This window comes from Pungitius pungitius, chromosome 20, assembly GCF_949316345.1.
Source record: "Pungitius pungitius chromosome 20, fPunPun2.1, whole genome shotgun sequence".
In the NCBI taxonomy this organism is placed as follows: domain Eukaryota; kingdom Metazoa; phylum Chordata; class Actinopteri; order Perciformes; family Gasterosteidae; genus Pungitius; species Pungitius pungitius.
Window position 1 is genome coordinate 1,344,213 of NC_084919.1, and position 17,258 is coordinate 1,361,470.

The window sequence follows — 17,258 nt, forward strand, 5'->3', positions numbered from 1 at the left end:
AATGTGGACCCGGTCGTGTGGATCTCTGTTTATTGTTCAGAGACCACACGGCCCTTGAGCTTGGCTGAGGGTCCGTTTTACCCCCCCCCCCCCCCCCCCCCCAGGCAGGCAACCTGTGATCAGCTGACTTCTTTTAAATACACTAAACTATGAAAGCTGTAATATTGACACGATCTCCTCCACATTCTGTTTGCCACAAATAGTTGTTCCCAAAGAGAAGGGCCCTGCTGCCCCCTGCTGCTCAGGAAGTGAACCGACTCCTCCTCTGTGGCTCCTCTTCAAGCTGCAGGGGGGGACGAGTCTGTTGTGATGCGGCCCAGAAAAGGGATGAACACAAACTGAAACCACACGAGTGACACAATGGAAACGCACAAACACGTGTTCTGAACTATGGTGACTAGCGTTGATGCTAACGCTAACGTGAGGACCAATGAGCTGTGAGAGTCAGGCTGCTCGAACCCATTTAACCTTCATGAGGGATGAAATGAATCAACTGTTCAATTTAAGTGAAATGAAATCAACGCTGATAACATGAAAAAACATGTTTTTTTATTATTTAAAAACGTAAAATCTCTTTTCCCCAAATGATACAAAAATCCATCCACTTCCTGTAAAGTGTTGATTATGCATTTAGTCTGAAATTAAAAGTCAATGTTCATAAAATTTTAACCGTAAAACAACAGGTTTCATTTCATCAGAATATAGATTTTTAAAAATCTGCCTCTTCTGATATTCACATCTCACCAGAGAAGCGCTTCATGCACCAGTGAAGAATAAAAGCTTTTTAGTTTAGAACATTAAATCTTAGAGTAGAAGTTAGAACAGAAACATAAGGAGGGGGGGGGCACAGCTTCTGTGAGCCACAACTTTCATCAGCTTTACTTCTGTCCACATCTTCCCTGAGCTGCATTGTGTAAAGGGAGCTGTTCTGATTGGCTGTTCAACAACGCCCCCCCCCCTTCACCCATCAGCCGTCAGCACCAGAAGCGGAAGCTGGCGAGGAGGGGCAGGTGATCCGACGAGTGACACCGGTTGGGCAGGCCTTTGACTTTCACCACCTCCGACTTGCCCACCAATGACAGCCTTCCCAGCAGCTCGAGGCCCCGCCCACCCGCCAGCGAAGGAGGGTCATTGGATTCTTCAAAGGAGGAGGAGGAGACAAAGGCCAGAGGAAGAAAGGAGACAAGAGAGAGACATTGTGAAGATCAAGATCAATCATCATCTACGATACGTTCACACAGCTGCAAAGGAAACGCGTGTGTGTGTGTGTGTGTGTGTGTCTGTGTGCGCGTACCGGGGGTGTACAGGATGTAATCCACAGTGGAGGCGGTGCGGGAGTGAAAGGTGGTGATCTCAGGTCTGCCGTCGGGCGCCAGGCGGTGCTGGTAGGACGAGCGCAGCTTCAGACCGTGCTCGATGCTCGCGCTGTGTCTGAACACACACACACACACACACACACACACACGTTTTTGAGGGCAACTCTTTAAAAGACACTTTTCATTTGGGATATGAATGGGGGGGGGTTACCTGCCAGCAGCAGCAGCTTTGGTGGCGAGGTCCTCTACGCTGAGATCACAGATGACTCCTCCTGCTGCTGAGAGAGACACGCGTCAGAGACCGCAGGCGGCTAGCTGCTCCCCCCGTTCCCAGCCTCTGTGCTAAGCTAAGCTAACGACCTCTGTGTGGAGTAAACAAGGTGCAAATATCTGTTGGGTCCATTAAATGTGAAGAAACATTTCAACCTGAGCCGAATCAAACCACCGAACAAAGCTCCGCCCCCCAGGAGCGGCTCTATAAGGGGGGGTCGAGCTTCGAAGGTCACCTGTCGTGCTGCCAGAGGAAGACTCCGCCCCCGGGACGTCCTCGTACCGACACTGACGGTTGATCCCCAAGCTGTGAGACCAGAGCGGAGACTTGAGGACAGGCCGTCCTTTGGGTGAGTCCTTCTGACCCGACACCTGCGTGTGCACACACACACACACGTTACCAACTGACCCCCGTTGACCCCTCTGAGCCCCCCCCCCATGCGGCTCCCTCACCATGCTGCTCTGGAGGCCTCGGTAATCCAGGCGGCCCGTGGTCAGGAAGCCGTACAGCGGACTGCGCGGCGTGGAGTTCAAGTCCCCGCACAGCACGACCGGATTGGCCGAGCCGTCCGGGAGGCGGGACAGCCGGCCGATCTCGGCCAACAGGATGGCCAGCTGGGCCAGCTTGATGTCGCCGCGGTTGGGGTTGTACAGCAGGTGGGTGTTGGCCACGCAGAGGCAGGCCGAGGGATCCGCCCCCCGCCGCTCGGCCCCGTTGGGCCGCAGCAGCAGGACCAGCCCCACGTTGTCCCGGTCGAGGAGGGCGTCGCCGGGTCGGAAGAACTCCACGGGATTGGAGGAGAGGAGCGAGAGGCGGGAGGTTTTGAAGATGACGGCGCAGCCGTCAGGTTTGTTTCCTGTTCGCTTCTTGTACTCACACTGATAACCTGAGACACACACACACACACACACACACACACACACTAATGAACACATTAATAATAAAAGCTGCAACAGTAAAACACAAAGTGTATCATTTTATACCGAGTGCCTGTAGAGCCGGTTTGATCTGGTTCTCGTAGTGGTCCTCCTGGACCTCCTGAAGACACAGGATCTAAAAAAAAAGAAAAGGGACACAAATCTTAATCAAGTTAAAACTATTTATTTATTATTTATTTACTCTTTATGGTCGAAAGCATCTCATTTTGTTTTGGATTCATTTTTTATTTGTATTTATTTATTTTACTTGTTACTGTTTGAATGTAGAGTATCAGTCGGATGTTTGGACACATTTGGTCTTTTCATGAGAACGTGTCCAAACTTTTGACTGCTCCTGTATAACGTGAATATTCTCAAGCAAATACCAATTTGAAACCAAAACAAAGAAGCCGTCTCAGGCGTTTCTCACGTCGGCGTCGTGCTGCCGCATCTCGTCCAGCAGGTTGGGCAGCCGCTGGTCCCAGGTCAGCAGGCCGGGGGGACAGTGTTGGTACAGGTAGACGTTGTCCTGCAGCAGCCGCTGAGACAGGATGTTGTAGGACATCACCGAGAAGTCAAAGGCTGCGGCGCCCCCCGGGGGTCGGGTGTCGCCGGTGCGGCCGGGCGAGTCCTCCCAGTGTCTCTGCAGAGCTGAGGAGAGGACGGACGGGACCTCAGAGGACACCTCAGGCAGAGGAAACCAAAACTCAAAAAGGAGACAAAGCTGCATCGAAGCATCTCCTACTTACACTTCACGTCTTCCTGCTGTCCTGAGCTCGAGGGCTGGGACTCTTTCCGTCCTCCCGGGGGACGCTTGCCCTCCCTCCTGCTGTGGGTTTTGTCTCGCTGTCTCTGCTTCTTTTGAGCTTTTGTCTTTTTTTTCGCATCTTCCTTTTTCTGTTTTTTCCGACTCGTCCCTCGACCTCGGCTCCCATCTTTGGAGTTCGGTCGGGGCTCCCTGCGGAATCCGTCGTCCTCGCTCTGGCCTGCCCCCCCCACCCTTGGTCCTCCTCCTTGATTCTTTTCTTCAGCGCTCCGCCTCCTTTTGTGAGGGGGCTCTCTGTCTCTGTGGCCGTGCTCCATCGTCATGCCGACGGCGGAGGAGAACGAACGGAAGCTTCCGCCAAAGTCCCCCGGGTTGACGCCGCGAGGGGCGAGCATCCCAGCGGAGGAGCCCCGATGGTCCGCCGGGTGGGGGCGGGGGAGTCCAGGCGTCGTGGGGGGGGGGAACCCCCGCGTCGGCCAGCGTGGACGAGGAGCGGGGATGAAACGGGGGACGTGGGAACAGGAGGGGCCGCTGCTTCCGAAGGCAGCCCGGCAGAGGGGGGGGCTCCCGCGGGGAGGGAAGGGGGGGCGGACGCGGGGTGGGAAGGGGGGGCGGACGCGGGGAGGGAAGGGGGGGCGGAAGGAGCTCAGCTGGCGCAGGAACATGGGGGGGCTGAAAGGAGGAGAAACCAGTGTCCGCTTATAGAGATGCATCGAGGTCTTTGGGAGATTCATGATGGGTGAGAGAGACGGAGGATAAAGGGACCGACTTATTCACTGAGGAGGATTTGGAGCATTATTTGGGGGGCAGGAAATTGAAATGTATGAAACTTTATTGCACAAACAACATAATTCAACAAGGGGAATGATCTTCAGACGAATCAATACTACAATAATCAGGAATAGATAACGTAAACTTTGAGAAAGCCGAGATTATTATTATCACAGCTGACAATAATTATTCTCCATTTTTCATAATAAGTCAGTGATCAGGTGGTTGGCTAATCCATTAGCTATAGATGGAAAGATATATCTTATGATTATGATTAAAGATAACGGACAATGAAAAGATGATGATTTCAGTTATTTTGAATAGTTTTTGCTTTCACAACAAAGCGGTATAAACAGTAGAGAAGGTGAATTGACTTTCTAGTCTTCCGACCGCTCAAAGTGCTTCAACACCACATGACGTCATTTACCCATTCACACACAGTGGCACCTGCCCATCAGTGACTAACATTCACACACTGTAGTCACAGCTACAGGGGCGATGCCGGGGTTGAGTGTCTTGCCCGAGGACACATCGATAGCTGCGCCTGGGATCGAACCGCCAACCCTCTGATTGGAAGGCCACCTGCTGCACGCGCACCCAGTCGCTCCATCGACTGCTAAATGAGCCGTTAACGAGAGAAGCTTTGGACTTAACCATTTCAACAGTTTTTTTAAATGTGAATTCCACTAAAGACAATTTAACCAAATAAATCCCCTTTAAGACGTTTGACTGTTACGTAAAGTGTGTTGTGATTTAAATACTCCATTAAAGTCATTATTTCGTGTCGTACAGCGTGTATCGCATAGCTAGCTCACGTTAACTTACTTCTCTCCGGAGGCGGAATAAACATCGTTGATGTTTCGGTTTGAATGCATCTACAAAATGATTTTAAATATCATCAAAGGTTTGATGTCTCTGTTGTTCTTAGAATTGAAAACCACCGGCCATAACAGACTGTGAGTCGCAAAATAAACACGTCACCGGAAGTGCACCGAAGGACTTGTGCTGCCTTCACGTACACCAAATGGACTCGGGCTTTGAAGACCAGATAGTGGAATAGTGCTCTTCAGACGATTGACGGGTGGAGTAACGCCTCACCGGAGGTAGCTTTAGTATTATTTTTATCCTTAAAGGCTTTATATGTGGACGAATTTGTTGAACCCGATGGGAAAAAAGGAAGAAAAGCCAAATAGTTCCTTTTCTTTGGAATTTACCACTGTACGTGATGTTATCGGAAGTAATTCCGACATTTCCGAGAGCGTGCCAACGCAGGAGCCGCCTTCTTCCCCTTTCTGGTACTTGTAGTTTTATCGTCTCGGTCTGTGAAGTGTCAGTGAGCGGACTACAGCCGCCTCGGTATTCGGTGTCCCGACCGGAAACGTGGCTCACGACCGCGTCTCCGTTTAATCGAGAGAACCCTGACGCAGCAGCCGCCAATCATTACGGCATAAATCTGCATAAAAACGTGTTTATATCCCCTTCTTCTATTTGAAGATCAGCTGTCGCGAGAGTAAAGGTCGCGAAACGCAAAGGGTCGTCGTGTACTTACGTGAAAACGAGCCTCTTCTCGGAGACAACGGGACGCGAAGACGTCACGTGTCAAACATGGTTCAAACCCGACGGGGGGGCTTTCAGGAGGGAAAGAGCAGCGGTACGAGGAGACAAGGAGGGACAGCGACACATCCTCATGTGCTCCCCCCTCTCCCCCCTCCCTCTCTCTCCCTCTCACACGTTCTGCTTTAATATGCATGAAACCAGCAACATGAAACAGATCCACTTTCCCTCCTTTTCTGATGTAAAGCTCTTTGTCGCTGAATCAAATATATTTTATTATTCTGATGTAAATATCAACATCATCCACATGAAAGATCCACATTGAGTTGGTCCCATCATCATGAACGAATGGAGCCCTGAGTTTTATTCCCCTTCCTCCCTGCAGGAGCCTGTCCAGCAGCACTAAGAAATGTCCGCTGTAATAATTCATCCTTTTAATAATTAATCCTTTACGGCGTGGGTACTTTAAATAGCGTTGTAGTAGAAGTAAAACTTATTTCTTCAATTGTGGTGTTTCATTAACAGGAAGTTTGTGTTCCAATAACTAATGAAATCTACATTTTGACTCGTGGATTCGAAATGCAGGTGTGAATGAAATGAAACATCTGTTATAAAACCTTTATTCAGGAGAAGAACAGGATTATCAAAACGATGCAGAAGATGATTTCAAACACAAGAAAGCTGGGACACAATTGGAAGAGAATCCGTCTCCACGATTAGAAATGCTCCAGTTTGAGGTTGGTTGACTCGTGTTTCCATTTGAAACAAAGTCTCCTTTTCATCGCCACGGTTTCTTTTTGGGGGAAATGATCTTTATGGAGACAAAGTGTTCTCATTGGAAGCAGGAGGTCGTTTCTCTTTTGGTACAAAGCTGTCGGCCTTTTGCTTCTTTTCTTTCATCCTGTCTCTGCTTCCTCCTCGGCTCGCCGTCCTTATGCTAATGAGCCCGAGAGGACTCGACCTTCACTTCCTGGTTTCACCCTCTGGATGCTGCAGGAAGGACGCTTTGACCTCTAATCCGTCTTCAAAGGACGTGACTTGTGCCTGGTTTTTATTCCACATCCTCAAAGAGTCACAAGGAAAACCTTCGGAGTCTTTTTGAGTCTCTTCCTTCCATCTTTAATCCCACACGTCACTTCCTCTTCCTAAACCTTCCGCCCGGCGCCTCGGCCCGAGAGAGCGGGTGACACCGCGGGGGGGTGAAAGGTCACGGGGTGAAGGGTCAGGAGAAGGGCACCTCCCACCTCTGCGTGTACGCGCTCAGCTCACAGGGGCTGATGACCAGCATGCGGGACGAGTCCATCCCGTCCAGAGCCATCTCCGAGTCCAGGCAGAAGCGGGACACCAGGTGCTCCAGGTGGGTGCCCGACTTCTGCCACCGCTGCACCACAGGAGGAGAGAGAGATGCATTATGGGAAAGGAACCAGGGAGATGCTTCCCGTGACAGCGATGCGATAAGCAAAGCCTGCTGGCCTCCACTAGAGGGAGCACTCCCCTCACAAAAAACACTTTTTAGTGTGTGTGTTGTGTGTGTGTGTGTGTGTGTGTGTGTGTGCGCATTATTCATAGCTGGATTCTTTATCTCAAAAAAACAAAGACGCAGATACGATCAGACATGAAAAGAGGCTTTTCATCCAGCTGGTGGCTGTGAAACCAGAGAGAGAGACATGAAATATCAGTGTGTGTGTATGTGTGTGTGTGTGTTCATATCTGTGCATGTGTGTATTGGCAGGGAGCGGCCATATTGTGTGAGCGCGGCCTCTAAAGCGTATCGCTGTCATATCTGGAGCTCCTTGTAACAACACACACACACACACACACACACACACACACACACACACACACACACACACACACACGTGCGCGGCAGCTTTGTTCTGCAGAGGTGCATTGTGGGTCCGTTGTCAAGATGACACGCTCATTAGAGTGCAGCGACGGGCCGCAGAGCTTTTTAATTGAAAAAAGAAGACGAGGAGGAGGGATAATTAAAAGTAAATCAATTAGTATTCACCTCGTTACATGGGTCCAAGGCGCATAACTTCCTCTCTGGGGGGGTTTGGGGGTTATTAAATATTCACAAGTACTTCTCGGGTTTCCTACTTGAGGGGGAGTTCAATTAGTCCCCCCCCCCCCCCTTTGTTGTTTTGCATTAATCGGGGCGGCGTCCCTTCGGAGCGCATCCTGTGCAGAGCTGAAGCTCCGCCCCCTCAGGGCTCTGTCGTCAAATCAAAAGAAACTCAAAGAAACTTCAAAGAAAAACCAACATGCAAATGTTTGCTTTCACTCGTTAGAAGAAGATTGTGTTTTTAAAATAAAAAATGCAGTTTCCAAGCAAACTCTTTTCAAAATAAATGGACCCCCCCCCCCCCCCCCCTATCGTGGTCGGGTTACTTCTACTGTCTCACCTTTCTGTCCCTCGTCCCATCACCTGTCTTTAGTGTAATCTCTCTCTCTCTCTCTCAGTGTCTCTCTACCAGCAGCTCTGGCCTCTTTCAGTACATCTTCACTCTAATTATCTGTCATCGCTCTATTTTCCGCCTCCTGACGCATTTGTGTGTTTGTGTGTGTGTCCGTGTGTGTGTGTGTGTGTGTGTGTGTGTCAGTACACAGGTTTACCAGTGTCAGTTACATGACATCGATGTGCTTCAGTAGCTCAGTACAAACACAAACACACACACACACACTGGCCTTGGGGTGTGTGTGTGTGTAACTCTCTCTGTAATAATAGTCTCCTCGGCTCCTTCGGTCTCTTTCCTTCACTTGCTTCCTTGGTGTTTGTTTGTACCTTTCTTCCTTCTTTTCCCACTTTCACCTTCCTCCCTTCCTCCTGTACTTCCTCCTCTTACATTATTTCTTCACTCTTTTCTTTGTCTTTCGTCTCCTAGGTAGGTACCTTCTTCTCTTCTTCATCTCCTCCTTTCTCACCTTCCTCTCTTCCTTTCATTTCTCAGCTTCCTTCCTCTCTCCTTACTTCCTTGTTTTGTTTTTCCTCCTCTGAGTTTACTTCTCTGTTTCCTGTTTCCCACTTCATCCCTCACACCGTCACTCGTGACTCAGCGATCAAATAATGCAACACAGTGGTGACACAGTGAGTCACACACACACACACACACACACACACACACACACACACACACACACACACACACACACACACACACACACACACACACACACACAATCAACACTCCTCCGCAGAATGAACAGTTGGTGCGGAGGTGATACCCCCCCCCCCCCCTTTGACTCCCCCTCCCCTCCTTTGTATGACTTGCTTCACCTCCCCACCTGTCTCTCTCTCTCTCTCAGGTGATTTATGGGATGTCAGGTGGTTCTCTGCGGCAGAGGCGTCCAGTGGTCATGTGATGACATGTGTGTGCATGTTTGTGTGTGCATGTGTGTGCATGTGTGTGCATGTTTGTGTGTGCATGTGTGTACATGTGTGTGCATGTGTGTGTGTGCGTGTGTGTGTGTGCATGTTTGTGTGTGTGTGTGTGCGTGCACACCTGCTTGCCGTCGGCCATGTTGCAGGGCATCAGGAGGACCTGCGATGCCGGGAAGGTGGTGGACAGAGACAAGCAGTGCTGCTGCTGTCGGATCTGCTGCCCGTGAGTGTACAGCCACTCCTGGGGGGGGGGACACAGGGGGGGGAGGGTTTACATTTGGTTCTAACCAAACGGTTCAGAGAGTGAAGTGAAGCCCCCTATAGCCTAATCAACACACCGACAGAACCGATCAGCCAATCAGATTCACCACCCACTCATCAAGTTTCAACTGATTTGAATTTTTGGGGCTAATTATTTCCTGTGAAAAAAGTCAGGACCTTCCATAATATATATATATATATATATATATATATATATATATATATATATATATATATATATATGTGTGTGTGTGAAATGTTATTATACAGTTCTACAATATTAAGGGTCAATCATAATAAATGATGTTATGATGCAGAAACTATTAGAAAAGAAGAATGATGATGTTGTGTAATTTAATAATCTGTTACTGTCAGGGACGGAAGCTGGTGCAGGCGGAAGGCAGGCAGGCAGGCAGGACTCAAACGCAGAGTTTTCAGAAGGTGATCTTTATTCACCACAGAACCAAACAGAAGCCAAAAACGTGCACCAACGAGGACTGACATGGACAATGACGCGACAAAGGACAACTGGCACACAGGGCTTAAATACACAAGGGAGGTGCAGGTGATTGGACACAGGTGGAATCAATCACGCAATCACAAGACAAGGCAGGAAGTGAAGTTAACCCAGGACCACAAGAGACATGAAACTTCAAACTAAAACAGGAAGCGAAGCCAAACCGTGACAGTTACATTGTAGACAATAAAGAGGCAAATGGCAGCATTAGTGATAATTTATGTTCATAACCACCGACACATTTGTCACACGCACACAAACACACACACACACACACACACGCACACAAACACACACACACACACACACTGTTACAAGCAGCAAATACTAAGGAGGGCAGGGTTCAAAGTTACAGCGCCCCGATGTATTAATAATCATGTCGAAGGGAAACGTGTCGGGAAAGAAAATAAGAGCTTAGAATCACACACACACACACACACACACACACACACACACACACACACACACCCACACACACGCACACACACACACACACACAGTCCATGTGTAACTAGGTCAGGGTTATTATAGAAGCTGGCAGGGCCCATGGTAAATTTAACCTGTCCACTCTGTGTGTGTGTGTGTGTGTGTGTGTGTGTGCGCACGCGTGTGTGTGTGTGTTTTAAGGCTCTCCACACCTTCAGATGTCAGACTGCAAAAAGGTCACACCAAAGTGAACACACACACACACACACACTCCCTGGCACGTCTGGATACAGGGCCGCTTTGTATTTGTTTTTGTAATTACTACAAGATAAAGAACAGATGAATTATCTGTTGCTCTTTGACTGAGACACAAACATGAATCATCTCAGTGGAGCAGACAGGTTTTAGTCCTCATGGGTGGAATGTAACAAAGTACTCAAATACCTCATGTTACATCTATTAAATAGTAACAAAGTACTCAAAGATCTCATATTACATCTATTAAATAGTAACAAAGTACTCAAATATCTCATGTTACATCTATTAAATAGTAACAAAGTACTCAAATATCTCATGTTACATCTATTAAATAGTAACAAAGTACTCAAATACCTCATGTTACATCTATTAAATAGTAACAAAGTACTCAAATATCTCATGTTACATCTATTAAATAGTAACAAAGTACTCAAATATCTCATGTTACATCTATTAAATAGTAACAAAGTACTCAAATATCTCATGTTACATCTATTAAATAGTAACAAAGTACTCAAAGATCTCATATTACATCTATTAAATAGTAACAAAGTACTCAAATACCTCATGTTACATCTATTAAATAGTAACAAAGTACTCAAAGATCTCATGTTACATCTATTAAATAGTAACAAAGTACTCAAATACCTCATGTTACATCTATTAAATAGTAACAAAGTACTCAAATATCTCATATTACATCTATTAAATAGTAACAAAGTACTCAAAGATCTCATATTACATCTATTAAATAGTAACAAAGTACTAAAATACCTCATGTTACATCTATTAAATAGTAACAAAGTACTCAAATATCTCATATTACATCTATTAAATAGTAACAAAGTACTCAAAGATCTCATATTACATCTATTAAATAGTAACAAAGTACTCAAATACCTCATGTTAAATCTATTGATTATTTGAGGAGCTTTAAATACGTCCTGAGCAGAACGTCACGTTAAATCTTAACAGTTGTTTACATCTTACGACCATAATCCTCTCCTAAGGGGGGGGTTCGATGATTTATGAAGTTCTATCTGGAATAAATAAAGGGCGCAGGGTTGATTTATTGACCTGCAGCAAAGGGAACGACGTTTAAGGTTAATTGTTGCTCAACACGCCGCCTCCTCGAGGAGAGAAACCCCCCCAGTGGATCTGTCATGTGACCACGTTTAGGGAAACACAATAGGTCCAAAGATCCTGTTCCACAGAAGTTTACCTACATCTAATATGAAATAAAGTACTCATCATATAATATTATTATTATAGAGATATAGTCATCTACATCAGAGGTGAAAGGCTGAAACATGAAGGACCTGCTCAGCAGAAATGATCAAAGGTTCAAAGTGAACTTTGTCTCAAAACGACGTCGACAAACAGAGTCAGCTTCTGCTTTTTTTTGCTTTTTGAAAAAGGCGACCAGCAGAAACAACTTTATTTTGCACACGTTACATTAACCATTAACCCCCCAACTGAGCCCCCCGTTCCCCCCCCTCTCACCCTCTCACCCTCTCACCCCCCCCCTCTCACCCTCTCACCCCCTCCTTCACTTTGATGAAACTTGCTACGTATGTATTTGTTTTGCTAATCGGTCTCTGCTTCACATCACTTATTACTCTTTTCCTTTATTAGCTGTTTGAAATATCTCAACAAGATGAATATGGTTCCTCTTTATTTAGATGAAGTGTGTTTTGAAGATTTTACCATTCTTATGAAGCTGTAATAATGATAATAACAATAATACAGAGATAATGATTAACGAACCCCTCTTGAATGATGAAGAGTTTGACTTCCCTCATTAATAAAATGTGGCTTTTTGCTGCTAAGACAAATGCGTTTTCCTCTCTGTAGGAAAAAGTCCTGCTTTAGCAGAGAAATGAACGGAATTATTTATGTTAAATAGAACCCCCCCCCCGGGGGGGGCAAATGGGACTTCTGTACCTGAACAACCATCATGGATTCAGAGCATTGCTGCAGGGCTTCACACACACACACACACACACACACACACACACACACACACACACCCACACACACACACACGCATCTGAGTGCTTTGTCCTGCTAGTTCCGGGACTTGAACCTGCAACCTTCCGGCCTCCGTTGGCCTTGGGGCTCGCACTGCGCTCGTTATGGCGAATCAGAGCCTGCAAACTTGCTCTGCTAAGAATAATCAGGGTCCTACGGGTATTAATTATCACACACACACACACACACACACACACACACTCTCTGATACAACCAACCAAATGTGGACTGCTGCAGATCATATATAACCAAGTAGAAAATGTATGAATTATATACATTTTGTTTTATTTAGTGCGGCCCAAAGTCACAAATTTAAAACTCTTTTTAAATGTACAGTACTTTAATTGACGTATTCTATATGAAAATAAAAATATTTGAAGATTTGAAGATTTTATATTATTATACTGTATAAGCTTGTTGTTCATTTCAAGTAGGTGAAAAAACGTTTAATGTTTAATTTCATTTCAATATTTATAAGATTATTATTTTTACGGACATTATTTGGTTTTCTCAACCTTTTTCATTCGCTGCCTCTAAATGGACTTGTTGTGGAATCGGGGGGGGGGGGGACTCACTCACCTGGTTGGGGGCGGCGGCCCCCCCGGCCCCGGCGCAGGGGGCCAGCGTGAGGACGGGCGGCTCCTCGCCCTCCGGCCGGCGAGACTCCAGGCAGTTCTGCCTCTGGCGGACGACCCCGGACTCCGAGTCCGAGTCGTCCGGGACCCTGAGGCACAACGAGTGTGAAACATGTGGAGAGCAAACAATGCACAGCTGGAAGGACCCTCTTTGGTCGTTTGATTGACACTTGGAGGATGAACCGTTTCGATGTGAACGGGACACTAACAGCCTGCTGAGATGGGACAGAAGAGCCCGATCACCTCCAGCAGCGCCTCATTGACCCACCTGGTCCCTCAGGTATGTGATTCATCAGACCTGAAGGCCCCGCCCCCTCCCAACTCACTCCTTCACAAACTTCCTCTTTGATGAAGTTTCCCAGTCCATGAACGCATTAATTCAATCTGCTATCTCTCTCTGTTTTAATAACCCGTTAAAGGTTATTCTGCCTTTTTAAGGGTCGGGTCCGTCCTCCCCCCCGAGAGCAAGTCTGTTAATTCCATTCAGGGGATTAACAGCAGCCTTGAGTGGATAAACGGGTATAAAATGTATTCAAGTGTGTGTGTGTGTGTATTCAAGTGTGTTTAAGATCTTTAAATGAGTGTGTGTGTCTCAGAGACTTTGTCGATGTAAAATGCAAATAACTGGATGAAGACCAAAGAATGACTGAGAAAAAGAAACACTTTTGTCAAAAGAAAAAAAGGAAAAGGAAGATATTTTTGCTGGAACAAATATGTTCTTTCTGCCGAGCCAAGAAGAAGAAGAAGAAGAAGGAGCCAAGAAGAAGAAGAAGAAGAAGCCAAGAAGAAGAAGAATTCAGAACCAAACCGCTTAATTGTTGCCTCCCAAAATAAATAAACACACACAAAAGATGAAAATATTGCATCTTTAAAATACCACGGACGGGATTAAAGCCAGATTCCAGTCTGTCTCCGATGCTTTCTGAGCAGGACGGATAAATTCATGCACACACACACACACACACACACACACACACACACACACACACACACACACTTACTTGAGTTCTGGGTAGACGTTGTCCAAGTACCACTTGAAGGATTTACACTTGAGCTTCTTGCGCAGTTCCACTCTGCCTCGAATACTGTTAACACACACACACACACACACACACACACACACACACACACACACACAGTGAGAATGGGGACAAAGGACACACACAGTCAGGATGGGGACACAGGACACACACAGTAAGGATGGGGACACAGGACACACACAGTGAGGATGAGGACAAAGGACACACACAGTGAAGATGGGGACACAGGACACACACAGTCAGGATGGGGACACAGGACATACACAGTGAGGATGGGGACAAAGGACACACACAGTCAGGATGGGGACACAGGACACACACAGTCAGGGTGGGGACACAGGACACACACAGTGAGGATGGGGACAAAGGACACACACAGTAAGGATGGGGACACAGGACACACACAGTGAGGATGGGGACAAAGGACACACACAGTGAGGATGGGGACACAGGACACACACAGTGAGGATGGGGACAAAGGACACACACAGTAAGGATGGGGACACAGGACACACACAGTGAGGATGGGGACAAAGGACACACACACACAGTGAGGATAGGGACAAAGGACACACACAGTCAGGATGGGGACACAGGACACACACAGTCAGGATGGGGACACAGGACACACACAGTCAGGGTGGGGACACAGGACACACACAGTGAGGATGGGGACAAAGGACACACACAGTAAGGATGGGGACACAGGACACACACAGTGAGGATGGGGACAAAGGACACACACAGTGAGGATGGGGACACAGGACACACACAGTGAGGATGGGGACAAAGGACACACACAGTAAGGATGGGGACACAGGACACACACAGTGAGGATGGGGACAAAGGACACACACACACAGTGAGGATAGGGACAAAGGACACACACAGTCAGGATGGGGACACAGGACACACACAGTCAGGATGGGGACACAGGACACACACAGTGAGGATGGGGACAAAGGACACACACAGTGAGGATGGGGACACAGGACACACACAGTGAGGATGGGGACAAAGGACACACACAGTAAGGATGGGGATACAGGACACACACAGTGAGGATGGGGACAAAGGACACACACACACACACAGTGAGGATAGGGACAAAGGACACACACAGTAAGGATGGGGACACAGGACACACACAGTGAGGATGGGGACAAAGGACACACACACACAGTGAGGATAGGGACAAAGGACACACACAGTCAGGATGGGGACACAGGACACACACAGTCAGGATGGGGACACAGGACACACACAGTGAGGATGGGGACAAAGGACACACACACAGTGAGGATGGGGACACAGGACACACACAGTGAGGATGGGGACAAAGGACACACACAGTAAGGATGGGGATACAGGACACACACAGTGAGGATGGGGACAAAGGACACACACACACACACAGTGAGGATAGGGACAAAGGACACACACAGTGAGGATGGGGACACAGGACACACACAGTGAGGATGGGGACACAGGACACACACAGTGAGGATGGGGACACAGGACACACACAGTGAGAATGGGGACAAAGGACACACACAGTGAGGATGGGGACACAGGACACACACAGTGAGGATGGGGACACAGGACACACACAGGGAGGATGGGGACACAGGACACACACAGTGAGAATGGGGACACAGACAACAGACAATCAGACATTGTGGTTCCGATAGTGGACACCTGCACGGCGTTTAAATGTCAGCGCGTCCCTGCGTCTGGCTGATAAACGCTGACATTTCAGCGTCCTCCTGGACTCTGACGTCCTCGTCCTGCTGCGTCTCTCACGTGTCTCACGTTGACTGAGATGCTGGAACCGAACTCGTTTATTTAACTCCACGGATGGAAAAGCTGCGTCTCAGTTAAACTTCACCTACTGAGAGTTATTCATGTCATGGTGTGTGTGTGTGTGCGTGTGTGTGTGTGTGTGTGTGTGTGTGTGCGTTCTTACTCTCCGTAGGATTTGCCTCGTGCGGCGGGCCGAGCCGAGTAGTAAAAGAGACGGAAGTCGTCCATCCACACTTCAGCCGTGCGACGCGTGTTCCTGTTGCCACGGACACACACACACACACACACACACGAACACACACACACACAGAATTAAAAGCATGTCCATGTTCATGATCTCTGCAGTGAAGCTGCTTCTGAGACATCTCGAGATGTCCCCTGTGTCCCCTGTGTCCCCTGTGGACCAACACCTGCCATCGACCCGTTGTCCCCTCGCTCCGTGAGGCCGGCTCGGCCCCCGCTCAGCTCGCCGTGTTAAAGCGGGGGCGCTCCATTCTTTATCTGTGACCCCCCCCCTGTGCTTGTGTGCAGTAATCAGCTATTAGCCGAGTGTCTCTGAGCGCTGAACTGTCTCATTGAGAGAACCCTCCATTACAGGGCTCTAATGACAGGGGGCACAGACACATAAACACGTGTCACACAATTACAGAATCAATCACACACACACAGACACACACAGACACACACAGGCCTCGCCGGGGGAAGGGACATGATTAAGCAGCTTTTCTTCTGTGATCTCTTCTTCTTCACGATGAGTATTTCTCCTCATATTCAGGATGTGTTTGAGCCTTACTGTCCATTTAGAGACAAACTGACCATAAAGAAGGGGGTGCTTTAGGGCGGGGCTTACGGTGATTGACAGGGAGAGATACCAGATAAAGTGTCAACATGTCGTACAAATACGGTGACATCTGTTCACTGGTTTTACATCAATATGCCAACAGAAAACATACTCTTCTCATGCACACTATCTATATATAGATCTATATATGGATATAGATCTATATATAGATCTATACATAGATCCATCACTGGATCAATCCACACTCAGCCGGAGCACATCAGTGCTGCTGATGGATTGTAAACATCTCGGCTTGAGAGCGGAGCTCAGTCCCAGAGGCTCTGAGCAGAAGGTCTTACTTGATGTAGGTGTTGGCGTTGCCGTCGGGGAAGACGTACGGGTGTTTCTTCCTGAAGACGTGACCCACTCGGCTGCAGGGCAGGATCTCCAGACTGCCCCCACACTGCCACACCCGGAAGGAGATCTCTGCCAGGCGAGAGGAGCACATTCTGAGTCCTCAAGACATCCC

At 47.9% G+C, this 17,258-nt stretch overlaps 2 protein-coding genes across 6 annotated transcripts in view; both read right to left on the minus strand.

Moving 5' to 3' along the window:
* Positions 1 to 413: 413 nt before the first annotated feature.
* On the minus strand, positions 414 to 5,752 carry angel2 (angel homolog 2 (Drosophila)). Of its 4 annotated transcripts, none has more exons than XM_037450120.2 (9): positions 4,867 to 5,583; positions 3,254 to 3,942; positions 2,935 to 3,155; positions 2,571 to 2,640; positions 2,040 to 2,473; positions 1,823 to 1,958; positions 1,528 to 1,594; positions 1,295 to 1,431; positions 414 to 1,138 (listed from the first exon to the last, which is right to left on the minus strand). In XM_037450120.2, exons 1-9 carry the CDS (start codon positions 4,914 to 4,916, stop codon positions 975 to 977), a joined length of 1,968 nt encoding a protein of 655 aa, XP_037306017.2. In that variant the 5' UTR covers positions 4,917 to 5,583; the 3' UTR covers positions 414 to 974. The 4 variants fall into 4 exon arrangements, with proteins under 4 accessions (XP_037306017.2, XP_037306019.2, XP_037306016.2 ...); XM_037450122.2 differs by lacking the exon at positions 4,867 to 5,583 and adding an exon at positions 5,591 to 5,752 and having other exon boundaries at positions 475 to 1,138; XM_037450119.2 differs by lacking the exon at positions 4,867 to 5,583 and having other exon boundaries at positions 475 to 1,138; positions 3,254 to 4,444.
* Positions 5,753 to 6,201: 449 nt separating this feature from the next.
* galnt14 (UDP-N-acetyl-alpha-D-galactosamine:polypeptide N-acetylgalactosaminyltransferase 14 (GalNAc-T14)) overlaps positions 6,202 to 17,258 on the minus strand; it is a 61,504-nt gene continuing 50,447 nt past the window's right edge. For both annotated transcript variants that reach the window (XM_037449690.2, XM_037449691.2), the window contains 6 exons: positions 17,089 to 17,215; positions 16,112 to 16,204; positions 14,107 to 14,190; positions 13,050 to 13,194; positions 9,099 to 9,218; positions 6,202 to 6,976 (listed from right to left, as the gene is read on the minus strand). In XM_037449690.2, coding sequence (XP_037305587.2) covers positions 6,818 to 6,976; positions 9,099 to 9,218; positions 13,050 to 13,194; positions 14,107 to 14,190; positions 16,112 to 16,204; positions 17,089 to 17,215 — 728 coding nt within the window. In that variant the 3' untranslated portion in view covers positions 6,202 to 6,817. The remainder of the gene's footprint in view (positions 6,977 to 9,098; positions 9,219 to 13,049; positions 13,195 to 14,106; positions 14,191 to 16,111; positions 16,205 to 17,088; positions 17,216 to 17,258) is intronic.